This window comes from Oncorhynchus nerka, unplaced genomic scaffold (assembly GCF_034236695.1).
Source record: "Oncorhynchus nerka isolate Pitt River unplaced genomic scaffold, Oner_Uvic_2.0 unplaced_scaffold_962, whole genome shotgun sequence".
NCBI classification, from domain to species: Eukaryota; Metazoa; Chordata; class Actinopteri; order Salmoniformes; family Salmonidae; genus Oncorhynchus; species Oncorhynchus nerka.
This window is the reverse complement of record NW_027040353.1, coordinates 5003-32906: the sequence shown is the minus strand read 5'-3', so window position 1 is coordinate 32906 and position 27904 is coordinate 5003. Positions and strand designations below refer to the sequence as shown.

General features: G+C 43.5%; 1 protein-coding gene across 4 annotated transcripts; it reads right to left on the bottom strand.

Annotated features, from left to right (window-relative positions):
* Window positions 1-424: 424 nt before the first annotated feature.
* Window positions 425-27904, bottom strand: LOC115128065 (epithelial splicing regulatory protein 1-like). 4 transcript variants are annotated; one of them, XM_065016595.1, is made up of 15 exons: window positions 27530-27904; window positions 27086-27214; window positions 26083-26199; window positions 25177-25288; window positions 23406-23603; window positions 23253-23307; window positions 22998-23108; window positions 22768-22900; window positions 12858-13220; window positions 9413-9637; window positions 9016-9283; window positions 6307-6484; window positions 4641-4767; window positions 3651-3777; window positions 2379-2467 (listed from the first exon to the last, which is right to left on the bottom strand). In XM_065016595.1, the coding sequence occupies exons 1-14, from the start codon at window positions 27659-27661 to the stop codon at window positions 3676-3678; spliced, it is 2250 nt and encodes a 749-aa protein (XP_064872667.1). In that variant the 5' UTR covers window positions 27662-27904; the 3' UTR covers window positions 2379-2467; window positions 3651-3675. The 4 variants fall into 4 exon arrangements, with proteins under 4 accessions (XP_064872665.1, XP_064872666.1, XP_064872667.1 ...); XM_065016596.1 differs by having other exon boundaries at window positions 9028-9283; XM_065016593.1 differs by lacking the exon at window positions 3651-3777 and having other exon boundaries at window positions 425-2467.

The window sequence follows — 27904 nt, the reverse complement described above, 5'->3', positions numbered from 1 at the left end:
AAACAGGATCAGGTAGAGTGTTGTGGAGTGAGCGAGAATGTGGGTGGGGTCGTAGTGTTATACAAAGCTAGTTCTGCCCTCGGGGTCCTAGTGCTTCTTGTTTTCTCTCTTCCTCTACCCTCATCTCCCTCCATTTGTTACTGCTAGAGTTATGTTTCAGGATGACAATAGTACTGTTATAGTGTGAGAAAAGGTGTGTGAGGTACTGAGACTCAGTACACCGTGGCAGGGAGTTCTCAGTCTTCCTCCTCCAGCCACATTCTGTCAACAGCGGCCTCACCTTAGCAGTACGAGAGAGGTGTGGGAGTATGTGAACGCAGCAAATCACATAGGCTCTTCACTCCAATTTGGTCACTTGATTGTTGTAATGAATAATGAATTCGCAGACAGTTTGATTTGTAAACAATGAGTTTCCCAGACAGGCTTGTTTCACATGTTCTATTTATTAGTGTCAGTGTGGTCACAGGAGAGTTCCCTGGACAGCCAGGGACCCACAGTCACAGCAGACATCAATGTATTACATCATCATGGGCCATTTATAGCTCTACTGTCTAATCTGGCCTTCATGGGAGTAAAACACACTGGTTGAGTTTCAATAGTCTGAAGCGCGGTCCTCTCCTTGCCTCATCTCCTTAGTCTGCACTGATCTGAAAACTCATGATAGATGAGAACAATTCCTTTTATGTCAGTGAAGTAGACTGTTGAGATGCAGGCACAGTGACATTACAGTAAGGAACCAGAGAGCACAGTGGTAAATCTCCATCACAGTGAGTTGGGACCGAGCTGGGTAAGGCAATAGGAAGTGGTGGAAAAAGTACTCAATTGTCATACTTGAGTAAAAGTGAAGATGACTTAATCGAAAATGACATTAGTAAAAGTCTAAAAGTATCTGGTTTTAAATGTCCTTAAGTACAGTGGTGGAAAAAGTACTCAACTGTCGTAAAAAAAAGTAAATTCATTAACACACGCAGTATTTTCTTTTCTTGAGTCTGCCAGAACAGAGGCAGTAGGGATTACAACGCGTTATATTGATAGGTGTGTGAATTGGAGCATATTACTGTCCTGCCTGAGCATTCCAAATGTAACTTGTACTTTTGGGTGTCAGGGAAAATGTATGGAGTAGAAAGTACATACTTTTATTTCGGAACGTAGTGGAGTAAAAGTAAAAGTTGTCAAAAATATAAATAGTCAAATAAAGTACAGATACCCCCCAAAAACTACTTAAGTAGTATTTTAAAGTATTTGTACTTAAGTACTTTACACCACCGGCAACAGGAATAGTAATCTCCTGGCTCTGGGCTCAGCTTGGCATCACATACAAAAGGCAAGGGTGGAGTGGAACTAGGCAAACATAAACAGGTTAGATGGGAGGGGTGTGGGAGTGATTCAGCATTTGATAACTACATGTAATGTTTATGTCAGACACTATGCTGTTGATATACAGTATAATCTGTATAGTAATCTGATTGGTTAGCAGTGCTTTATATTTTCCATAACATGTAAACATCTGAGTGTAGCTAGCACTACTAACTTCTTCATGCAGGAGGCTTCCTAATACAACATTCTAGTATTGGATTGTAAAATTATAGAAAGTATAAAGAAATAAAATGTAATATAACGTTTTTAGACAGACAGTATAAAATATATACATATAGTATCTAGAGAGTAGTGCACTATGCACATTCCTCTCTCTCTCTCACACACACACGCACTTACGCACACATCCACACACTTACACACACACACACACATTCACAAGCACTTACACACATACACAAATGCATGCAAGTCATGAAGAAAGGTTCCGATCAATAATTAGTACTAAACGCAGCTCTACTTCTAACAGACGTCTCCTGAAGTGGTTGTAACACCTTAGAACGTCTCTCTAGAAAGCTTTTGAAAATACTATGTGCAATATAAGACAGAGCTGCTGTTTGGCTGAGGCAAAGCTCTGATATAAAATACATTTCTGCTCTCATGCATATACACTGTATATACCACAAAACTCAGACAGGGAACACACATCAGAGCTGGAGGCCAGGACATTCCCCCACATGTCCTTTGGGGGGGTGCATGCTCACGTGTGTGTTGTGTGATATTGTGGTGCAGGAGTGTGTGTTGTGTGATATTGTGGTGCAGGCATGTCAAACTTTCGGCACAGTTTAATATCGAGAGCCATGTGTTATATATATATATAAAAAAAGGAAATATAACCACTTTTCACTGTTGCCCTCCAGATCTGGGTGAAACCCCAATGTGGCCCTTGGGGTAAAATGAGTTTGACACCCCTGGTATAGTGTGTGGGTAGTGAGTGTCAGTGTGTGGATCTTTGAGCCTTCTACAGCATGTTTAGGTCCAGGTAGTGCCCTCCCTGCTTGGTCAGGAGAGGGGGGAAGGGCATCAGAGCATCACCGCTGCTGGACTGACCAATCATACTGCTCAGTACAGGCAATGCCTCCATAGGACTCTACAGAGAGAGGGAGAGAGGCAGGGAGAGAGGGTGAGGAAGATAAAGAGAGGAAGTGAAAAGAGAAAGGAAAGAAGTCTATGTGGTTTGAAGGTTTCCTTGTCCCAGCACCAGAGGATTCCATCACCTAGTCCACCACCTCCCCACCTGACACTAGTACAGCAGTGATAACACTATCTAGCACACTACAGCACCCCAGGGAGGAAACGGGAACACACCTTGGAAGGGCTGAGTCAGACAGCACCAGGTAGAAATTGACCATATAGAACAGGTACGGTTCTAGGTTCCACCAGAGAATGTGGTTAGAGCGTTGGGCCAGTAACCAAAATGGTTGCTAGGTCGAATCCCCGAGCTGACAAGGTAAAAAATCTGTCATTCTGCCCCTGAACAAGGCGGTTAGCCCACTGTTGGCCATCATTGTAAATAAGAATTTGTTCTTAACTGACTTACCTAGTTAAATAAAATAAAAATCTGATCCTAGATCTGAGGTTAGGATTGGGTGTGTGGTGTATTCTGATCCTAGAGGTTAGGATTGGGTTTGTGGGGTAATCTGATCCTAGATCTGAGGTTAGGATTGGGTGTGTGGTGTATTCTCATCCTAGAGGTTAGGATTGGGTTTGTGGGATAATCTGATCCTAGATCTGAGGTTAGGATTTGATGTGTGGGATAATCTGATCCTTGGGTTTGTGGGGTAATCTGATCTGCACTGTAAAAATATAGATGTCGAGAAGGAAATCAGCTGGAATAGGATTGTGAGTTTTCTCAACAAATATGTTGTTTAACAAACTCACAGTCCTATTGCAGCTGGTTGCCACAGATCTAGGATCAGATTATCCAACACACCCCATCCTAACCACAGATCTAGGATCAGATTACCCCCCCCCACACACACACACACACACACACACAATCCAAATGTGAACCATCAGGGGGTAGAAGACATCTGATCCTGGACCAGTGGTTGAGGGGGGAACATCTACTCTGTGTCCCGATCAACACAACCTTCTCTGGTGGAACCATCATCTTTTTTTACAGTGTGGTTTGGGGCATTGCAATCCCCCCTAGCTAGACTCTACCCCGTGACCCCCTAGTAACCCGGAATCTCAAACCACACCCACAACCACGTCGTCCCGGAGACGAAGGAAAGGAGAAACGCCCCATGACCCTGTCAGCCAATCCTTACCTTCCGCCTGCCTAGGACACACCCCTTAAATACACACCCACTCTTTGGGCTGCGTGAGCAGGGTCCGGGAGGGATCGTGATCGTGCATGTTAGCATGAGCGTGCACAAGGCCATCCTCAGTAGCGTACTATAGTGTTGAGGGGGACAGAGACACAGGGGACTGAGACAGAGACAGGCTGGGCTGGGCTGTGTGTTCAGAAGAGTCAGCCTTTACAAGATGATTACTGCTGATTTATCTACAGTATATAGTATCACCTCAACTTCCAAACTAGTGTTCATTAGCACAGGCTGAACTCACTGGCTATTTCCTAGTGTATCAGTGAGGAGCAGCCTCTTGTAAATCAAGTCCAAGCAGGCAGTGGAGATCCACCCAACAGAATGCCTGTAGGTGTTTGTGAGGGAGGGAACAGAACAGGGAGGGTAGACCTGACTATCTGGTTTGATAGCCTCCAGGTAAATACAGTGGATACCTGACAGTATAGTACACTCCTCCACTAGCAGATTGGAATACTTCCTTTGGATCGACCGTGAGACATGAGAGGACACGGCAACACATACTATACCGGTCACATTGCACACACACACACTTTCTCTAACACACATGAATGTACACACAGTCTTGTATATCTAACCGTGTGGGGACACACAATTCAGTCTCATTCAAAATCCAATTTTTCCTAACCACTAAACCTATCCTAACCTTAACCCTAACCTTAACACCAAAACCTAACCCCTAACCCTAAAACTAACCCTAGCCCCTAAACCTAATTCTAACCCTAACACTAATTCCAACCTTAACCATAAACCTTCTAGAAATAGCGTTTCACCTTGTGGTGACTAACAACATGTTTGTTTACTATTCATGTGGGGACTTAACTTCCCCACAAATATAGTTAAACACATCCAAGTGCACACACACACACACACACACACATGCACACACACACATGCGCATGCACACACGCACACGCACACACACACACTGTTTACCTGGTATCCCTGAATGGTGTTGAGCAGTTCTTTATAGGTGAGGCCATGCATACGGACCACTCCCCCAGGGGAGGGCAGGGGGGTGGGAGAGGGGTAGTACCCTATAGTGTTGGGAGAACCTGGGGGACTGGAGAGGGAGGGGGAGAAGAGAGGAGAGAGAGGGTGAGAGGAGAGAGTGAGAAGAGAGGAGAGAGGGGGAGAAGAGAGGAGAGAGAGGGTGAGGAGAGAGAGAGGGTAAGAAGAGAGGAGAGAGAGGTAGAAGAGAGTGCGAATAGAGGAGAGAGAGAAGAGAGGAGAGGAGAGGGAGAGAGGGAGAGGGAGTAAGAGAGAGAGAGAGGGGGTGAGAAGAGAGGAGAGAGGGAGAGAGAGGAGAAGGGAGAAAGAGTGAGAGAGGGAGAAGAGAGGAGAGAGAGAGAGAGTGAAAGAGAGAGAGAGAAGAGAGTGTGAGAAGAGAGGGAGAAGGGAGGAGAGAGAGGGTGAAGAGAGGAGAGAGAGAGTGAGAGAGAGAGAAGAGAGTGAGAGGGTGAGAGGAGAGAGGGAGAAGAGAGAGAGGAGAGAGGGGAAGGAGAGAGGGTGAAGAGAGGAGAGAGGGAGAGTGAGGAAGAGAGTGAGAAGAGAGTGTGAGAAAGAGAGGGAGAAGGGAGGAGAGAGAGGGTGAAGAGAGGAGAGAGAGAGGGAGAAGAGTGAGAAGAGAGGAGAGAGAGAGGGTGAAGAGAGGAGGGAGAGAGGGAGAAGAGAGTGAGGAGAGAGGAGAGAGGGTGAAGAGAGGAGAGAGAGAGTGAGAAGAGAGTGAGAAGAGAGTGTGAGAAGAGAGGGAGAAGGGAGGAGAGAGAGGGTGAAGAGAGGAGAGAGAGAAGAGAGTGAGAAGAGAGTGTGAGACGAGAGGGAGAAGGGAGGAGAGAAAGAGGGGGAGATATAAGGAGTGAGTTGGAGAGGCCATAACAAACACAGCATTATACATCCTGAAATGCCATGAGGTGTGTGTGCTTAAAGAGTCATACAGTAATTATCCGTTAAGGAAAAACCACACAATTTCACATGTGGAAAATCATGTGAAAATGTGTTTTTGTAACACTTCATGTGTTTTCACTTGTAGTTTCATGTTATCACATGTTGCTTTACATGTTGTCACATTAACTTCATATAAGATCACATGAAAACGTGCTTTTGGAAAACGTCACGTGTTCACATGTGAACTCCATGTGGTTTTTCCTTCAGGGATATCACATCCAAATGAACTTCAATGCTGAGGGGGAGGGGAGGGGGAGGAGGGGGAGGAGGGGGGAGGAGGGGGAGGGAGGGAGGGAGGAGGGAGGAGGGGAGGGAGGGAGGGGGGGAGGGGGAGGAGAAGGAGGGAGGAGGAGGAGGGAGGAGGAGGAGGAGGAGGGAGGAGGAGGAGGGAGGAGGAGGGAGGAGGGAGGAGGGGGAGGAGGAGGGGGGAGGAGAGAAAGGTCATTGTGGTCTTAGTGCTGTTTGCTCTTCCTTCTGATACCACACTACTGTTCAGTCATTAACTACCCTCGTGTATGTCCCCTCCCTCCCAGCCCCCAAGCCACTTACAGTATATGACTGGATGGTTAATGGGGCTAACAGTTCTTATCTGGGGCACTGATATCATTAACTACCCTTGTGTATGTCTTTCCCCACAACCCGTAATAGTCCTTACCTGGGATAGTATGCAGTGTAGTTCATGTAGAGCTGAGTGCTAGCTGGGTAGTAGGCGTGTCCAGGTCCTAGAGGGCGGGGACTCAGCAGCACCTGCCCAATGGGAGGGAAGAGGCCGGCAGCCTCAGCCGGCATGATGGAAGGAATGGGTGGGAAGGAGTAGGAGGGAGGAGACAGACCTGGGAGGGGGATTGTGGGTGGGGGGGGGGGGGGTAGTTAGACAACACGCCAAGGCAAGGACACGGAAAGGACACATGCCCAACACGGCACACAGAGAACTAGAGATCCCCTGGTCCCATCTAAAGATGGCTGCTGTAAGCAGACTACAGTGTGCTTCCTAGTCGTCTACAATGGCAATGTGACATGGTCCGGTCGTAGTTTGTTTCTAGGAGAGGCTTCTGCAACAACGTTTCTACCCTGACCTCAATGACCTCAATATTAACACCTTTAGTTTCTACAGACGTGTGTTTGGGCTTGACTCCTGACCCCACTAATGACCTCAATATTATATCACCATGACTGTTTTACATACCATCACTACACACCAGAGCTCAATGACTAGACATCACCATCACTACACACCAGAGCTCAATGACTAGACACCACCATCACTACACACCAGAGCTCAATGACTAGACATCTCCATCACTACACACCAGAGCTCAATGACTAGACATCCCCATCACTACACACCAGAGCTCAATGACTAGACATCTCCATCACTACACACCAGAGCTCAATGACTAGACATCTCCATCACTACACACCAGAGCTCAATGACTAGACATCTCCATCAGTACACACCAGAGCTCAATGACTAGACATCTCCATCACTACACACCAGAGCTCAATGACTAGACATCACCATCACTCAGAGCTCAATGACTAGACATCACCACAGTACACACCAGAGCTCAATGACTAGACATCACCATCACTACACACCAGAGCTCAATGACTAGACATCTCCATCACTACACACCAGAGCTCAATGACTAGACATCACCATCACTACACACCAGAGCTCAATGACTAGACACCACCATCACTACACACCAGAGCTCAATGACTAGACATCTCCATCACTACACACCAGAGCTCAATGACTAGACCATCACTACACACCAGAGCTCAATCACATACACACCAGAGCTCAATGACTAGACATCACCATCACTACACACCAGAGCTCAATGACTAGACATCACCATCACTACACACCAGAGCTCAATGACTAGACATCCCCATCACTACACACCAGAGCTCAATGACTAGACATCACCATCAGTACACACCAGAGCTCAATGACTAGACATCACCATCACTACACACCAGAACTCAATGACTAGACATCATCATCAGTACACACCAGAGCTCAATGACTAGACATCTCCATCACTACACACCAGAGCTCAATGACTAGACATCCCCATCAGTACACACCAGAGCTCAATGACTAGACATCACCATCAGTACACACCAGAGCTCAATGACTAGACATCTCCATCACTACACACCAGAGCTCAATGACTAGACATCCCCATCAGTACACACCAGAGCTCAATGACTAGACATCACCATCAGACATCCCCATCACTACACCAGAGCTCAATGACTAGACATAGACCACCATCAGTACACACCAGAGCTCAATGACTAGACATCCCCATCAGTACACAGAGCTCAATGACTAGACATCAATGAGCTCAATGACTAGACATCTCCATCAGTACACACCAGAGCTCAATGACTAGACATCTCCATCACTACACACCAGAGCTCAATGACTAGACACCACCATCACTACACACCAGAGCTCAATGACTAGACATCTCCATCACTACACTCCAGAGCTCAATGACTAGACATCACCATCAGTACACTCCAGAGCTCAATGACTAGACATCACCATCAGTACACACCAGAGCTCAATGACTAGAGATCTCCATCACTACACACCAGAGCTCAATGACTAGACATCTCCATCACTACACACCAGAGCTCAATGACTAGACACCACCATCACTACACACCAGAGCTCAATGACTAGACACCACCATCAGTACACGCCAGAGCTCAATGACTAGACATCACCATCAGTACACACCAGAGCTCAATGACTAGACATCTCCATCACTACACACCAGAGCTCAGCTCCACCCACCTCTCCCACAGCCCCACTGATTGGACACACTCCGACTGAAAGACTCAAGCCCAATCCTAAATCAATCCTGAGTCCCTCCCTTCAACTCACTTTTGTAATATTGCTTACACACCTATCCAATACTTCCAGTACATTGGGATACATTTGGAATTGGGCAAGAGGCCTCACACATGCCAAGCACACATAAACCATTGGAACACACTGTTTTTAATCAGAGTGTGTGAAGAAGATGTTTTCATTGAACAGTCAGTGAACTACAGATTTCTCCCTGCATGCAAATTCACCAAAATCACACAGAATATTCCCAAACCACAAGGGGTAACACACACAAACACACACACTCATACCCCAGGGTCCTACCCCTCTGGTCAGGTCAGACGCTCCTACCCTCCCAGAGTTCTAGATCAGAGAGAACCCAGACAGAAAAGAAGACAGGGGGCAAGATTTAACCTCTGACCTCTATCCCCTCACCCTTTCCTGCCCCCTGGTCTGTGGCAGCCCACCTACCCTGCGGTCCCGAAGCGCCCAGCTCCCAGCAGCACTTACGTCTGGACTTACATGGCGGCGGGCTGAGCCCTGTCCCACTCCTGGTCCGGGTGTGTGTGTGAATGTGTGTGTGTGAGAGGGAGCCTCCCATCAACACCAGACCCATCTCTTCAGCGCTACAGGGGAACACCTCCACATAGCGGCTGTTAACCCCTCGCTTGCCAGCCTGGCCCGGACCAGACATCACCTGCTTGTGGACCCGCTGGGAGGCAGAGAAAGCCCGCTCTGCTGAACGCATCTGGATGAAACAGTCCCCTGACGGACGACCCTATGGAGATACACACACAAAGCAGGGTAACTTTAGTATCAGTATGCATAGTGTGTGTGTGTGTGTGTGTGTGTGTGTGTGTGTGTGTGTGTGTGTGTGTGAGAGCAGGCTTATATAGTGTGTACCTACCTGTTGGTTGACCACCATGTGTACTCCATGTGGTCTGATGTCGTGTGTGTATTCTCCTAGGAAGGCCAGTATGTCCTCTATGGTGGCGGTGTAGGGCAGCCCCCTCAGCCTGAGGCAGTCCCTCACACCACCAGGAGAGGGCAACAGAGACACAGAGGGCAACATTGACACCAGGGGGGCTGGAGCCACGGGGATCAGAGGGGCTGACGTGTACCTGTTCAACACCTACACACAGAGAGAGTTATACGGTTAGATGGTTATAAGTGCTGCTTCAGCAACAACATACACACATAAACAAGCATATTCTCTCTGGAGTTCCTGGTTTTAATCTGGCAGGGGTATTCCGATTAAGTGTGTGTAGGTGTGTGTGTGTGTCTGTATTGAAAAGATGTGTGTGTGTTTGTGTGTTGACAGTAGGGATCTGGCTGGTTGCCAACAGGATATCACAATGTTTACCGTCCTGGAGAAGAACTGTAACCCAGCCCCCTCAGGGTCACTCACTACCACTGAACTCTGACCTCTTGACCTCTCACCTTCAGACATCTAAAACCACTAGAACATTTAAACCTGTACTGTGTAGGAGTCTGAAACCACTAGAACATATAAACCTGTACTGTGTAGGAGTCTGAAACCACTAGAACATTTAAACCTGTATTCTAAAACCACTAGAACATTTAAACCTGTACTGTAGGAGTCTAAAACCACTATAACATTTAAACCTGTACTGTGTAGGAGTCTAAAACCACTAGAACATTTAAACCTGTACTGTGTAGGAGTCTAAAACCACTAGAACATATAAACCTGTACTGTGTAGGAGTCTAAAACCACTAGAACATTTAAACCTGTACTGTGTAGGAGTCTAAAACCACTAGAACATATAAACATGTACTGTGTAGGAGTCTAAAACCACTAGAACATATAAACATGTACTGTGTAGGAGTCTAAAACCACTAGAACATTTAAACCTGTACTGTGTAGGAGTCTAAAACCACTAGAACATTTAAACCTGTACTGTGTAGGAGTCTAAAACCACTAGAACATTTAAACCTGTACTGTGTAGGAGTCTAAAACCACTAGAACATTTAAACCTGTACTGTGTAGGAGTCTAAAACCACTAGAACATTTAAACCTGTACTGTGTAGGAGTCTAAAACCACTAGAACATATACACCTGTACTGTGTAGGAGTCTAAAACCACTAGAACATTTAAACCTGTACTGTGTAGGAGTCTAAAACCACTAGAACATTTAAACCTGTACTGTGTAGGAGTCTAAAACCACTAGAACATTTAAACCTGTACTGTGTAGGAGTCTAAAACCACTAGAACATATAAACCTGTACTGTGTAGGAGTCTAAAACCACTAGAACATATAAACCTGTACTGTGTAGGAGTCTAAGTGCATGGGAATGTTACTACACTGAGAGCTGAGACACCTGCTTATCAATTAATAGGGCTATTAAGACTATGAGAGGTGAGGTGAGGTGTGTATGTGTGTGTGTGTGTGTGTGTGTGTGTGTGTGTGTGTGTGTGTGTGTGTGTGTGTGTGTGTGTGTGTGTGTGTGTGTGTGTGTGTGTGTGTATTAGGAGGGTAATCTTTCACAGACCAGATCATTTAAGTGTTTGCTCAACAAACCTCCCATTAACCGCACACACACACACACACACACACACACACACACACAGCCACACACACACTGACACACAGCTACACACACACACACAGCCACAAACTGACACATTCACACACACACAAACACGCACACACACACACATAAACACACACACACACTCGCTCATCCAGTTGTTAATTAGAGTAAATGCCCGTGTTCTATTGAAGCTCTGTGTCACACCCTTAAACCTTTAAATCCTCTGCTTAGGTTTCCTACAGAAACCCCCACCAGGACTATACCAACACACACACGCACCAACACACACACACACATGCACGCACACTCCCTCCCTCTCTCTTTCTACCTGTTGCACCTTAGCAGACAAAACAGACACACACGTTCCACCTCAACAGACAGACGCACATCCCTCCTCCAACACACAGACATACCTGTCGCACCTTAACAGACAGACAAACCCTCCCCCTCTTCATACCTGTCGCACCTTAACAGACAGACAAACCCTCCCCCTCTTCATACCTGTTGCACCTTAACAGACAGACAAACCCTCCCCCTCTCCATACCTGTTACACCTTAACAGACAGACAAACCCTCCCCCTCTTCATACCTGTTGCACCTTAACAGACAGACAAACCCTCCCCCTCTTCATACCTGTTGCACCTTAACAGACAGACAAACCCTCCCCTCTTCATACCTGTTGCACCTTAACAGACAGACAAACCCTCCCCCTCTTCATACCTGTTGCACCTTAACAGACAGACAAACCCTCCCCTCTTCATACCTGTCGCACCTTAACAGACAGACAACCCTCCCCCTCTTCATACCTGTTGCACCTTAACAGACAGGCAAAACCTCCCCCTCTTCATACCTGTTGCACCTTAACAGACAGACAAACCCTCCCCTCTTCATACCTGTTGCACCTTAACAGACAGACAAACCCTCCCCCTCTCCATACCTGTTACACCTTAACAGACAGACAAACCCTCCCCCTCTTCATACCTGTTGCACCTTAACAGACAGACAAACCCTCCCCTCTTCATACCTGTTGCACCTTAACAGACAGACAAACCCTCCCCTCTTCATACCTGTTGCACCTTAACAGACAGACAAACCCTCCCCCTCTTCATACCTGTTGCACCTTAACAGACAGACAAACCCTCCCCCTCTTCATACCTGTTGCACCTTAACAGACAGACAAACCCTCCCCTCTTCATACCTGTTGCACATTAACAGACAGACAAACCCCCCTCTTCATACCTGTTGCACCTTAACAGACAGACAAACCCTCCCCCTCTTCATACCTGTCGCACCTTAACAGACAGACAACCCCTCCCCCTCTTCATACCTGTTGCACCTTAACAGACAGGCAAAACCTCCCCTCTTCATACCTGTTGCACCTTAACAGACAGACAAACCCTCCCCTCTTCATACCTGTTGCACCTTAACAGACAGACAAACCCTCCCCTCTTCATACCTGTTGCACCTTAACAGACAGACAAACCCTCCCCCTCTTCATACCTGTTGCACCTTAACAGACAGACAAACCCTCCCCCTCTTCATACCTGTTGCACCTTAACAGACAGACAAACCCTCCCCTCTTCATACCTGTTGCACATTAACAGACAGACAAACCCCCCTCTTCATACCTGTTGCACCTTAACAGACAGACAAACCCCCTCTTCATACCTGTTGCACCTTAACAGACAGACAAACCCTCCCCCTCTCCATACCTGTTGCACCTTAACAGACAGACAAACCCTCCCCTCTTCATACCTGTTGCACCTTAACAGACAGACAAACTCTCCCCCTCTCCATACCTGTTGCACCTCAGCGGCGGTGCTCTTGAACAGCTCAATGTATCTCTTTCCCAGGATGTCTTTGTGCTTCCTGAGAGCGCACTGAGCATGCTCCTCACTGGCGAATAGGACAAAGGCGTCGCCTGTCGGCCTTCCATCAGGGAAACGCACAAATAGGATGCCATCCTTGTCACCACTGACAGGACACGCCTCTTTAGGCCCCTCCCCTTGGGAGAAGAAGGCCAGCACCTGGTCAGGTGTGGCGGTGAAGGGAAGACCTCTCATCCTGACAATCACCTGGTCCTCTCGAGACAGAAACAACGCCACCTCACTGGAGGTACCGCCTGCTATCTTAAGGAAGTCTTCTCCTGTTGCCTTGTACACCTGCAGCAGAAAAGACATGGCATTAACTCCTGCTCTTTGTGCTCCAGCTGTTATTTACAGGTTATGTTTACTTATTTACTGGTGTTGTTAGTATCTGAGCCACACCATAGATAGAGTTAGTAAAAGGTTGATAACAGGTTATTAACAGGTCACCTCTATGTATCGTTGGTTAGTGGTAGGGTTAGTAAAAGGTTGATAATAGTTTATTAACATGTCACCTCTATGTATCGTTGGTTAGTGGTAGGGTTAGTTAAAGGTTGAAAATAGGTTATTAACAGGTTACCTCTACGTATCGTTGGTTAGGGTTAGGAAAAGGTTGATAATAGGTTATTAACAGGTCACCTCTATGTATCGTTGGTTAGTGGTAGGGTTAGTTAAAGGTTGAAAATAGGTTATTAACAGGTTACCGTAATTGCTGGACTATTAAGCGCACCTGAATATAAACCGCACCCACTGAATTATTTAAAAATATGTATTTTGTACATAAATAAGCCGCAGGTGCCTACCGGTACATTGAAACAAATGAACTTTACACAGCCTTTAAACGAAACACGGCTTGTAAACAAAAATAAATAGGCTTTAACGAAACACGGCTTGTAACAAAAATTAAAACAGTAGCCTACCAAGCCTCCTCCTGTGCACTGAAACCACTGAAGTCATCTCCTTCGGTGTCGGAGTTGAATAGCCTCAGAATTGCTTCATCCGATGTTGGATCGTTTTCATTGTCGCTCTCGTCACTTTCATCCGGAGGCAAATACCCCGCTGAGCTCATGCTGCCCCTTCAACACGCAGCAGTCCAGCCTTTCGAAACCCGTTGATGATAGTGGATTTTTTGACAATGCTCCACACTGTCAGGACCCACTGGCAGACTTGACCATAAGTTGCTCTTCGCATGCGGCCCGTTTTAGTGAAGGATTTCTCCCCACTTGTCATCCAAGACTCCCACTGAACACGGAGCGCCACCTTAAATGCACGATTTACACTGATGTCGAGTGGCTGCAAATACTTTGGGCCATCTGCTTTTCTTCCCTCTGAAAGGTTTGTTGTCTTTTTGCACTGAGTCAGTTCCTCACGCTGCTGTTTACAAAGTCTTATAATCGACTCATTAAGGCCAAGCTCCCATGCAGCAGCTCTATTTCCTTTTCCAACAGCCAGATCGATCGCCTTCAACTTGAAAGCTGCATCATATGCATTTCTCCGTGTCTTTGCCATGATGAGGGTGACAAAATGACTACCGTAATCAGAATGATGGGAAGTTTGAGCGCGCTCGATTTACGTCACATTATGTGACGGTGCTCAGTTTTTTGGCGGCGGCATGAATCTTGCGAAAGCGGGAAAAATCCATAAATTAGCCGCGTCATTGTATAAACCCCGAGGTTCAAAGTGTGGGAATAAAGTAGTGGCTTATAGTCCGGAAATTACGGTACCTCTATGTACCGTTGGTTAGGGTTAGTAATAGGTTATTAACAGGTTACCTCTATGTATCGTTGGTTAGGGTCAGTAATAGGTTATTAACAGGTTACCTCTATGTACCGTTGGTTAGGGTCAGTAATAGGTTATTAACAGGTTACCTCTATGTATCGTTGGTTAGGGTTAGTAATAGGTTATTAACAGGTTACCTCTATGTACCGTTGGTTAGGGTCAGTAATAGGTTATTAACAGGTTACCTCTATGTATAGTTGGTTAGGGTCAGTAATAGGTTATTAACAGGTTACCTCTATGTACCGTTGGTTAGGGTTAGGGTCAGTAATAGGTTATTAACAGGTTACCTCTATGTACCGTTGGTTAGGGTTATGGTCAGTAATATGTTATTAACAGGTTACCTCTATGTACAGTTGGTTAGGGTTAGTAATATGTTATTAACAGGTTACCTCTATGTACCGTTGGTTAGGGTCAGTAATAGGTTATTAACAGGTTACCTCTATGTACCGTTGGTTAGGGTTAGGGTCAGTAATAGGTTATTAACAGGTTACCTCTATGTACAGTTGGTTAGGGTTAGTAATAGGTTATTAACAGGTTACCTCTATGTATCGTTGGTTAGGGTTATGGTCAGTAATAGGTTATTAACAGGTTACCTCTATGTACAGTTGGTTAGGGTTAGTAATAGGTTATTAACAGGTTACCTCTATGTACCGTTGGTTAGGGTTATGGTCAGTAATAGGTTATTAACAGGTTACCTCTATGTACCGTTGGTTAGGGTTATGGTCAGTAATAGGTTATTAACAGGTTACCTCTATGTATCGTTGGTTAGGGTCAGTAATAGGTTATTAACAGGTTACCTCTATGTACCGTTGGTTAGGGTCAGTAATAGGTTATTAACAGGTTACCTCTATGTACCGTTGGTTAGGGTTAGTAATAGGTTATTAACAGGTTACCTCTATGTACCGTTGGTTAGGGTCAGTAATAGGTTATTAACAGGTTACCTCTATGTACCGTTGGTTAGGGTCAGTAATAGGTTATTAACAGGTTACCTCTATGTACCATTGGTTAGGGTCAGTAATAGGTTATTAACAGGTTACCTCTATGTACCGTTGGTTAGGGTTAGGGTCAGTAATAGGTTATTAACAGGTTACCTCTATGTACCGTTGGTTAGGGTTATGGTCAGTAATAGGTTATTAACAGGTTACCTCTATGTACAGTTGGTTAGGGTTAGTAATAGGTTATTAACAGGTTACCTCTATGTACCTCTATGTACAGTTGGTTAGGGTTAGTTGGTTAGGGTCAGGGTAATAGGTTATTAACAGGTTACCTCTATGTACCGTTGGTTAGGGTCAGTAATAGGTTATTAACAGGTTACCTCTATGTATCGTTGGTTAGGGTTAGTAATAGGTTATTAACAGGTTACCTCTATGTACCGTTGGTTAGGGTTAGTAATAGGTTATTAACAGGTTACCTCTATGTACAGTTGGTTAGGGTTAGTAATAGGTTATTAACAGGTTACCTCTATGTACAATTGGTTAGGGTTAGTAATAGGTTATTAACAGGTTACCTCTATGTACCGTTGGTTAGGGTTATGGTCAGTAATAGGTTATTAACAGGTTACCTCTATGTACAGTTGGTTAGGGTTAGTAATAGGTTATTAACAGGTTACCTCTATGTACCGTTGGTTAGGGTTATGGTCAGTAATAGGTTATTAACAGGTTACCTCTATGTACCGTTGGTTAGGGTTAGTAATAGGTTATTAACAGGTTACCTCTATGTACCGTTGGTTATGGTTAGTAATAGGTTATTAACAGGTTACCTCTATGTACAGTTGGTTAGGGTTAGTAATAGGTTATTAACAGGTTACCTCTATGTACAGTTGGTTAGGGTTAGTAATAGGTTATTAACAGGTTACCTCTATGTACCGTTGGTTAGGGTCAGTAATAGGTTATTAACAGGTTACCTCTATGTACCGTTGGTTATGGTCAGTAATAGTTTATTAACAGGTTACCTCTATGTACAGTTGGTTAGGGTTAGTAATAGGTTATTAACAGGTTACCTCTATGTACCGTTGGTTAGGGTTAGTAATAGGTTATTAACAGGTTACCTCTATGTACAGTTGGTTAGGGTTAGTAATAGGTTATTAACATGTTACCTCTATGTACCGTTGGTTAGGGTCAGTAATAGGTTATTAACAGGTTACCTCTATGTACAGTTGGTTAGGGTTATGGTCAGTAATAGGTTATTAACAGGTTACCTCTATGTACAGTTGGTTAGGGTTATGGTCAGTAATAGGTTATTAACAGGTTACCTCTATGTACAGTTGGTTAGGGTTAGTAATAGGTTATTAACAGGTTACCTCTATGTACAGTTGGTTAGGGTTAGGGTCAGTAATAGGTTATTAACAGGTTACCTCTATGTACCGTTGGTTAGGGTTGGTTAGGGTCAGTTACCTCTATGTACCGTTGGTTAGGGTTAGTAATAGGTTATTAACAGGTTACCTCTATGTACCGTTGGTTAGGGTTATGGTCAGTAATAGGTTATTAACAGGTTACCTCTATGTACAGTTGGTTAGGGTTATGGTCAGTAATAGGTTATTAACAGGTTACCTCTATGTACAGTTGGTTAGGGTTATGGTCAGTAATAGGTTATTAACAGGTTACCTCTATGTACAGTTGGTTAGGGTTAGTAATAGGTTATTAATAGGTTACCTCTATGTACAGTTGGTTAGGGTTAGTAATAGGTTATTAACAGGTTACCTCTATGTACAGTTGGTTAGGGTCAGTAATAGGTTATTAACAGGTTACCTCTATGTACCGTTGGTTAGGGTCAGTAATAGGTTATTAACAGGTTACCTCTATGTACAGTTGGTTAGGGTCAGTAATAGGTTATTAACAGGTTACCTCTATGTATCGTTGGTTAGGGTTAGTAATAGGTTATTAACAGGTTACCTCTATGTACAGTTGGTTAGGGTTAGTAATAGGTTGATAATAGGTTATTAACAGGTTACCTCTATGTACAGTTGGTTAGGGTCAGTAATAGGTTATTAACAGGTTACCTCTATGTACAGTTGGTTAGGGTGAGGGTTAGTAATAGGTTATTAACAGGTTACCTCTATGTACCGTTGGTTAGGGTCAGTAATAGGTTATTAACAGGTTACCTCTATGTACAGCTGGTTAGGGTCAGTAATAGGTTATTAACAGGTTACCTCTATGTACCGTTGGTTAGGGTCAGTAATAGGTTATTAACAGGTTACCTCTATGTATCGTTGGTTAGGGTTAGTAATAGGTTATTAACAGGTTACCTCTATGTACAGTTGGTTAGGGTTAGTAATAGGTTGATAATAGGTTATTAACAGGTTACCTCTATGTACAGTTGGTTAGGGTCAGTAATAGGTTATTAACAGGTTACCTCTATGTACAGTTGGTTAGGGTTATGGTCAGTAATAGGTTATTAACAGGTTACCTCTATGTACAGTTGGTTAGGGTTAGTAATAGGTTGATAATAGGTTATTAACAGGTTACCTCTATGTAGTTGGTTAGGGTTAGTAATAGGTTATTAACAGGTTAATAGGTTATTAACAGGTTACCTCTATGTACAGTTGGTTGGTTAGGGTTAGTAAGGGTTAGTAGGTTATTAACAGGTTACCTCTATGTACCGTTGGTTAGGGTTAGTAATAGGTTATTAACAGGTTACCTCTATGTACCGTTGGTTAGGGTTATGGTCAGTAATAGGGTTTAATAGGTTATTAACAGGTTACCTCTATGTACAGTTGGTTAGGGTTATGGTCAGTAATAGGTTAGGGTTAACAGGTTACCTCTATGTACAGTTGGTTAGGGTTAGTAATAGGTTATTAACAGGTTACCTCTATGTACCGTTGGTTAGGGTTAGTAATAGGTTATTAACAGGTTACCTCTATGTACCGTTGGTTAGGGTTATTGGTCTATGTAATAGTAGGTTATTAACAGGTTACCTCTATGTACAGTTGGTTAGGGGTTATGGTCAGTAATAGGTTATTAACAGGTTACCTCTATGTACAGTTGGTTAGGGTTATGGTCAGTAATAGGTTATTAACAGGTTACCTCTATGTACAGTTGGTTAGGGTTAGTAATAGGTTATTAACAGGTTACCTCTATGTACAGTTGGTTAGGGTTAGGGTCAGTAATAGGTTATTAACAGGTTACCTCTATGTACAGTTGGTTAGGGTAGTAATAGGTTGATAATAGGTTATTAACAGGTTACCTCTATGGTTATTGGGGTCAGTAATAGGTTATTAACAGGTTACCTCTATGTACAGTTGGTTAGGGTTATTAACAGGTTACCTCTATGTCAGTAATAGGTTATTAACAGGTTACCTCTATGTACAGTTGGTTAGGGTCAGTAATAGGTTATTAACAGGTTACCTCTATGTACAGTTGGTTAGGGTTAGTAATAGGTTATTAACAGGTTAAGTTGGTTAGGGTCAGTAATAGGTTATTAACAGGTTACCTCTATGTACAGTTGGTTAGGGTTAGTAATAGGTTATTAACAGGTTACCTCTATGTACAGTTGGTTAGGGTTAGTAATAGGTTATTAACAGGTTACCTCTATGTACAGTTGGTTAGGGTTATGGTCAGTAATAGGTTATTAACAGGTTACCTCTATGTACAGTTGGTTAGGGTTATGGTCAGTAATAGTAATAGGTTATTAACAGGTTACCTCTATGTACAGTTGGTTAGGGTTAGTAATAGGTTATTAACAGGTTACCTCTATGTACCGTTGGTTAGGGTCAGTAATAGGTTATTAACAGGTTACCTCTATGTACAGTTGGTTAGGGTCAGTAAGGTTAGGTTATTAACAGGTTACCTCTAGGTTATTAACAGGTTACCTCTGTATTGTTGGTTAGGGTCAGTAATAGGTTATTAACAGGTTACCTCTATGTACAGTTGGTTAGGGTTAGGGTCAGTAAGGTTACCTCTATGTACAGTTGGTTAGGGGTTATTAACAGGTTACCTCTATGTACAGTTGGTTAGGGTTATGGTCAGTAATAGGTTATTAACAGGTTACCTCTATGTACAGTTGGTTAGGGTTAGTAATAGGTTATTAACAGGTTACCTCTATGTACAGTTGGTTAGGGGTTAGGTTACCTCTATTAGTAATAGGTTGTATCGTTGGTTAGGGTTAGTAATAGGTTATTAACAGGTTACCTCTATGTACAGTTGGTTAGGGTCAGTAATAGGTTATTAACAGGTTACCTCTATGTACAGTTGGTTAGGGTTATGGTCAGTAATAGGTTATTAACAGGTTACCTCTATGTACAGTTGGTTAGGGTTAGTTAGGGTTGAGTAATAGGTTATTAACAGGTTACCTCTATGTACAGTTGGTTAGGGTTAGTAATAGGTTATTAACAGGTTACCTCTATGTACAGTTGGTTAGGGTCAGTAATAGGTTATTAACAGGTTACCTCTATGTACAGTTGGTTGGTTAGGGTCAGTAATAGGTTATTAACAGGTTACCTCTATGTACCGTTGGTTAGGGTTAGTAATAGGTTATTAACAGGTTACCTCTATGTACAGTTGGTTAGGGTTAGTAATAGGTTATTAACAGGTTACCTCTATGTACCGTTGGTTAGGGTTATGGTCAGTAATAGGTTATTAACAGGTTACCTCTATGTACAGTTGGTTAGGGTCAGTAATAGGTTAGGGTTAGTAATAGGTTATTAACAGGTTACCTCTATGTACAGTTGGTTAGGGTTAGTAATAGGTTATTAACAGGTTACCTCTATGTACCGTTGGTTAGGGTTAGTAATAGGTTATTAACAGGTTACCTCTATGTACAGTTGGTTAGGGTTATAGGTTCAGTTAATAGGTTATTAACAGGTTACCTCTATGTACAGTTGGTTAGGGTTAATAGGTTATTAACAGGTAATAGGTTATTAACAGGTTACCTCTATGTACAGTTGGTTAGGGGTAAGGGTCTAGTAATAGGTAACAGGTTACCTCTATGTACAGTTGGTTAGGGTTATTAACAGGTTACCTCTATGTACCGTTGGTTAGGGTCAGTAATAGGTTATTAACAGGTTACCTCTATGTACAGTTGGTTAGGGTCAGTAATAGGTTATTAACAGGTTACCTCTATGTACAGTTGGTTAGGGTTAGTAATAGGTTGATAATAGGTTATTAACAGGTTACCTCTATGTACAGTTGGTTAGGGTCAGTAATAGGTTATTAACAGGTTACCTCTATGTACAGTTGGTTAGGGTTATGGTCAGTAATAGGTTATTAACAGGTTACCTCTATGTACAGTTGGTTAGGGTCAGTAATAGGTTATTAACAGGTTACCTCTATGTACAGTTGGTTAGGGTTAGTAATAGGTTATTAACAGGTTACCTCTATGTACAGTTGGTTAGGGTCAGTAATAGGTTATTAACAGGTTACCTCTATGTACCGTTGGTTAGGGTTAGTAATAGGTTATTAACAGGTTACCTCTATGTACCGTTGGTTAGGGGTCAGTACCTCTATGTACAGTTGGTTAGGGTTATGGTCAGTAATAGGTTATTAACAGGTTACCTCTATGTACAGTTGGTTAGGGTTATGGTCAGTAATAGGTTATTAACAGGTTACCTCTATGTACAGTTGGTTAGGGTTATGGTCAGTTAGGGTTCAGTAATAGGTTATTAACAGGTTACCTCTATGTACAGTTGGTTAGGGTCAGTAATAGGTTATTAACAGGTTACCTCTATGTACCGTTGGTTAGGGTCAGTAATAGGTTATTAACAGGTTACCTCTATGTACAGTTGGTTAGGGTCAGTAATAGGTTATTAACAGGTTACCTCTATGTACCGTTGGTTAGGGTCAGTAATAGGTTATTAACAGGTTACCTCTATGTACAGTTGGTTAGGGTTATGGTCAGTAATAGGTTATTAACAGGTTACCTCTATGTACAGTTGGTTAGGGTTATGGTCAGTAATAGGTTATTAACAGGTTACCTCTATGTACAGTTGGTTAGGGTTAGTAATAGGTTATTAACAGGTTACCTCTATGTACAGTTGGTTAGGGTTAGTAATAGGTTGATAATAGGTTATTAACAGGTTACCTCTATGTACAGTTGGTTAGGGTCAGTAATAGGTTATTAACAGGTTACCTCTATGTACAGTTGGTTAGGGTCAGTAATAGGTTATTAACAGGTTACCTCTATGTACAGTTGGTTAGGGTTATGGTCAGTAATAGGTTATTAACAGGTTACCTCTATGTACAGTTGGTTAGGGTTAGTAATAGGTTGATAATAGGTTATTAACAGGTTACCTCTATGTACAGCTGGTTAGGGTTAGTAATAGGTTATTAACAGGTTACCTCTATGTACAGCTGGTTAGGGTCAGTAATAGGTTATTAACAGGTTACCTCTATGTACAGCTGGTTAGGGTCAGTAATAGGTTATTAACAGGTTACCTCTATGTACCGTTGGTTAGGGTTAGTAATAGGTTATTAACAGGTTATGTCTATGTACCATTGGTTAGGGTTAGTAATAGGTTATTAACAGGTTACCTCTATGTATCGATGGTTAGGGTGAGGGTTAGTAATAGGTTATTAACAGATTACCTCTATGTATCGATGGTTAGGGTGAGGGTTAGTAATAGGTTGATAATAGGTTATTAACAGATTACCTCTATGTACCGTTGGTTAGGGTTAGTAATAGGTTATTAACAGGTTATGTCTATGTACCATTGGTTAGGGTTAGGGTTAATAGGGTTAGTTGGTTAGGGTTTAAGGTTATTACCTCTATGTACCGTTGGTTAGGGTTAGTAATAGGTTATTAACAGGTTATGTCTATGTACCATTGGTTAGGGTTAGTAATAGGTTATTAACAGGTTACCTCTATGTACAGTTGGTTAGGGTTAGTAATAGGTTATTAACAGGTTATGTCTATGTACCATTGGTTAGGGTTAGTAATAGGTTATTAACAGATTACCTCTATGTACCGTTGGTTAGGGTTAGTAATAGGTTATTAACAGGTTACCTCTATGTATCGTTGGTTAGGGTGAGGGTTAGTAATAGGTTGATAATAGGTTATTAACAGATGACCTCTATGTATCGATGGTTAGGGTGAGGGTTAGTAATAGGTTGATAATAGGTTATTAACAGATTACCTCTATGTATCTGTTGCCCATGTGGTGTTTGTGTCTCTGCAGGGCCATGTCTCTGTGCTCTTCACTGATGAAGCGGACCATAGCCTCTCCGTTCCTCCGACCCTGGGCGTTCAGACACAACGCAGCACCACCTCTGGACAACACATATTAAAACAATTTCAATACACTACACACCATCATAACAGCAATGAGTCAAACACAACACACCACTAGACACTGAACACACATACTTGGCAATGTTGAGTCCTCTGAAGAAGCGAGCGATATCCTGGTCAGATGACTGCCACGGCAACCCCCTCGCTCTGATCACTGTGTTGTCACACACACGCTCCATCTTACTGCTACACACACGCGCGCACACAGACACACACACACACCAGTTAGCATCAAACCACTCACACGCTCCATCCAACTATGTAAGAACACCAATGAATAGTGTCTTATCATCTACCTTACTGCTAATCTATTTTAACGAGTCTAGTTACCAAGTGCCACTTTCAAACTTCTCAGTGACTCTCTCTGGATTTGAGAATGTGTGACCTACAACAAACAGAAGACCAGAGCAGAAGTCAAAGATAAGCAACAACGACAACATTGTGAGAAAAGTCAGAGTTTGTGTAAGTTAGTGTGTCACTCACATAAGGGTTCCAATAGCAGGGCTAGAACGATGTTGGCCATGGTCTGGACCTGCAGTACTGCTGTGACCGGTGACAACATGGCCGTCGGATCCAACATGGCCGTCGGATCCAACACAGCCGTTGGATCCAACACAGCCGTTGGATCCAGTACGGTCGGCGGCTCCAATATGGCTACTGGCTCCACAGTTACACTGAGAGCTGAGGAAACCGTGGTCAAGGAGAAAACTACAGGAGAGGAGCAAGCAAGGTGTGTGTGCATGTGTGTGTGTGTTAGTCCTGCTTCCTGGTAGGTGTGTAGGACTGGTCCTGTTGGCTCAACACACAGCATGTTCCTCTTGGAGCTACAGTGAGACACGTCAATTGTGTCTCTATTTGCATTTCAAAACCTCTAGTCCCACAGCCAACACCCTGAGGCCTGCAGACACCTCCCCCATGGGAGTGTGTTAGTATCACACACACTCTCGTGCTCTCTCTCGCTCACAACCACACACGCGCGTGTGTGAGCACACACACACACATGCACTAACGGCATGAAGCTACACTACAAAAGCAGGGTTCATGCAAAGCTGTAAAATGAACCAAGTGTCATTTCTGTGAGTGTCATTGCTGTGACTGTCATTGCTTTGAGTGTCATTGCTGTGAGTGTCTTTGCTGTGAGTGTCATTGCTTTGAGTGTCATTGCTGTGAGTGCCATTGCTGTGAATGTCTTTGCTGTGAGTGTCATTGCTGTGAGTGCCATTGCTGTGAGTGTCATTGCTGTGAGTGTCATTGCTTTGAGTGTCATTGCTGTGAGTACCTTTGCTGTGAGTGTCATTGCTGTGAGTGTCATTGCTGTGAGTGTCATTGCTGTGAGTGCCATTGCTGTGAATGTCTTTGCTGTGAGTGTCATTGCTGTGAGTGCCATTGCTGTGAGTGTCTTTGCTGTGAGTGTCATTGCTGTGAGTGTCATTGCTGTGAGTGTCATTGCTGTGAGTGTCATTGCTGTGAATGTCTTTGCTGTGAGTGTCATTGCTGTGAGTGTCTTTGCTGTGAGTGTCATTGCTGTGAGTGCCATTGCTGTGAATGTCCTTGCTGTGAGTGTCATTGCTGTGAGTGTCATTGCTGTGAGTGCCATTGCTGTGAATGTCTTTGCTGTGAGTGTCATTGCTGTGAGTGCCATTGCTGTGAGTGTCTTTGCTGTGAGTGTCATTGCTGTGAGTGTCATTGCTGTGAGTGTCATTGCTGTGAATGTCTTTGCTGTGAGTGTCATTACTGTGAGTGCCATTGCTGTGAGTGTCATTGCTGTGAATTTCTTTGCTGTGAGTGTCATTACTGTGAGTGCCATTGCTGTGAGTGTCTTTGCTGTGAGTGTCATTGCTGTGAGTGTCATTGCTGTGAGTGTCATTGCTGTGAGTGTCATTGCTGTGAATGTCTTTGCTGTGAGTGTCATTGCTGTGAGTGTCTTTGCTGTGAGTGTCATTGCTGTGAGTGCCATTGCTGTGAATGTCCTTGCTGTGAGTGTCATTGCTGTGAGTGTCATTGCTGTGAGTGCCATTGCTGTGAATGTCTTTGCTGTGAGTGTCATTGCTGTGAGTGCCATTGCTGTGAGTGTCTTTGCTGTGAGTGTCATTGCTGTGAGTGTCATTGCTGTGAGTGTCATTGCTGTGAATGTCTTTGCTGTGAGTGTCATTGCTGTGAGTGTCTTTGCTGTGAGTGTCATTGCTGTGAGTGCCATTGCTGTGAGTGTCTTTGCTGTGAATGTCATTGCTATGTTTCTCAGTTGTAAGGATACATTCTGCCATGTACTGCACCTCCAGGCTCTTGGTGTCTGCAGACGGGAAGTGCTTCCTGAACTCTTTCCTCAGGTCAAAAAAGGAGTTGAAACATTCTGGCAGTGCCAGGTTCTGCCGAGGAAGACAACTGCAGACATTACACACTGGACGTCAATTCAACGTCTATTCCAAGTTGGTTCAGCGTAATTCTATTGAAATGACGTGGAGACAACGTTGATTCAACCAGTGTGCCCAGTGGGTAAAGTCACATACATTCACCCAGGGGAACTGAATGTGGCATGTGCTTGGATCACCTGAGTTTGAGTCTTGCACGGACCAAATATACTGTAGTATGCCACTTTAAAACGTTCTGACCATATTATTATTGATTGAACAGTAGAGAGGAGGAAGAGAACATGTGCAGCCAACCATTGACAGATGTTAGGTGTTGGGTCGTATCAGGAGCTACGCTGTCTGTTTACTACCCTCATATACATATTTACTCATGTCAATAAAGTTAGGTTCCCCATGGGTCTGTATATCATACTAGATGTGAGGGGGGGACTCAAGATGTAATAGGAGAACGGTGTGTGTGTGTGCGCGTATGTGTGTGTGTGTGCGCGTATGTGTGTGTGTGTGTGTGTGTGCACGTGTGTGTGTGTGTGTGCGTGTGTGTGTGCACGTGTGTGTGTGTGTGTGTGTGTGTGTGTGTGCACGTGTGTGTGTGTGTGTGTGCGTGTGTGTGTGCGCGTTCATGTTCAAACAAAGCCAAGAGAATATGTCAAGACAACCTCCCATTTCAACATCATGTAGAGCAGGATCTTGACAAAACATTTGACATAACACATGTCTTTATGGTTCTGTGAACACCAAACGCTTCTGCTGGAGGTAATTGTGCTCCCCGCCCTGCCAGCCTGTACCCTTACCTTGCCCGCAGCTTCGGGGTGGAGAACCTGGCGAATGTGGAGCTGCCCGTCCGTACACACACACACTGACGTGCCCGCGCCTAAGCTGTTCACCTCATTGGTCAATCTCAGATGGAACTGTTTAAAACATAGGAAGAGAACAGCTACAATGTAAACACTTGAAATCAAGATCAGATAATACATCTGTAATAAACAATTACAGAACAACTCACTGGTAATATTGAAAATCCACTAACATTTTATTGGTTAAAAGTGTGATCATTATTCTGGTGATGATGAATAACAATGCAGCCATTTACGATCTCATTATTCAGCAAGCACCATAACATTGACCACAGTATACAATTTCATCCAATGAGTTATAACTGTTTCCTACTGACTAATAAACAACCTATTAATGCTGTTTATAGACTATTTAAACTGAGTCTACCTTAATGGAAAGTATTACCATGAAGACAAAATATTTACAAAAACATCCAAATATAGGCTTACAAATTACTGCTTGTGATAAAGTCCAACTTGAAAGGCTTGTTGTTACTTTCAAGTGGCTGGAAACGATTTGTGAGGTGATGTCATCGATGTTTGTGTGTGTATGTATGTCTATTGTCTTTTGTCTATGTATGGTTTATATTTTTGGTTTCAGAGAACAAGCACTTTAATTGCTGCTAAGCCTCATTATGCAAATTGGTGGTCATTTGCATTACTAAGCTCTAAAGATCCACACCTCCTCATCACTCAATGGACTTTTATAAATGTCCCTCAGGCTGTCAAGTAAAATGCCATCAAATCTATAGGGATCAAAAACGATGATTCATTATTAGCCAATTATAATTAGATATCCCAGGATCAAGACCTAAATAAACAATCAATTGTTATAAAACTCCAATCAATGCATCGGTGCCCCTGATTTCAAGTGAAGGACGAATGGATGGCAAAGCAGAATATGATAAGTTCAAAAATGTATTTCATAAAAAAATCACGAGACAACAGATACCGTCTGTACCTGGTTTATCGCGTTCTCCAAGCCTGTGACTGTAGAGACAGACTCCTCGCTGTCCTCTCTCTCCCCCAGACAATCTTCTGTAAGGTCCGAGTGCTCAGGCCTTATTAACACCTCATTCACCTTTCCCAACTGGACCAGAGAGAAAACACACACACTTCAGTACATTTAAAATAACAATGTGTACACTTAAAAAACACACTTTAATATGCAGAATGGAGTAGCCGATTATGGCACATTTATGATCAGTTTTGTCATTAGACCTCACAAACAAAAGAAAGGTGGTCTTCTATTAAACCAAATAGGGCACATTGACGCAGAGAGCATTCCGGTTATGCTCGATGAATACTTTGTCTTTCTATAGATGACCTCATCTAGCTCCTCCTGAAAAAAATAGTCATTATCATAATTCTCTTAATAAAGAAAGGAACATATTTTAAAGATTACCTTTTTGTTCTTCAAGTCCACGAGCTGCCACACCAACTGCTCGAGCTCCGTCTCGTCCGAACCCAAGAGGTCTCCGCTCGCGCCAGATGTGGTGGTGAACAACACCGCCAGGTAGTCTACCTGAGCCGTCATTTTCAGGATAAATACAAAAAGAAACTACTCTAATTACACCCAAATTAATGGAAAATAACCTACAGCTACACCCCAGAACAGTATAGAACCCAAAGAATCCAGCCACACACACCCAGACACCTATGCGCAAAGGTGTGATCAGCAACTCCAGAAATTTTTATTTACTTCTTGATTGCTTGATAATCTATGCAAAATCCCCCGCACACCTCATCGCAGTGTAATGGCTGAATGTTCCCTTTTTGT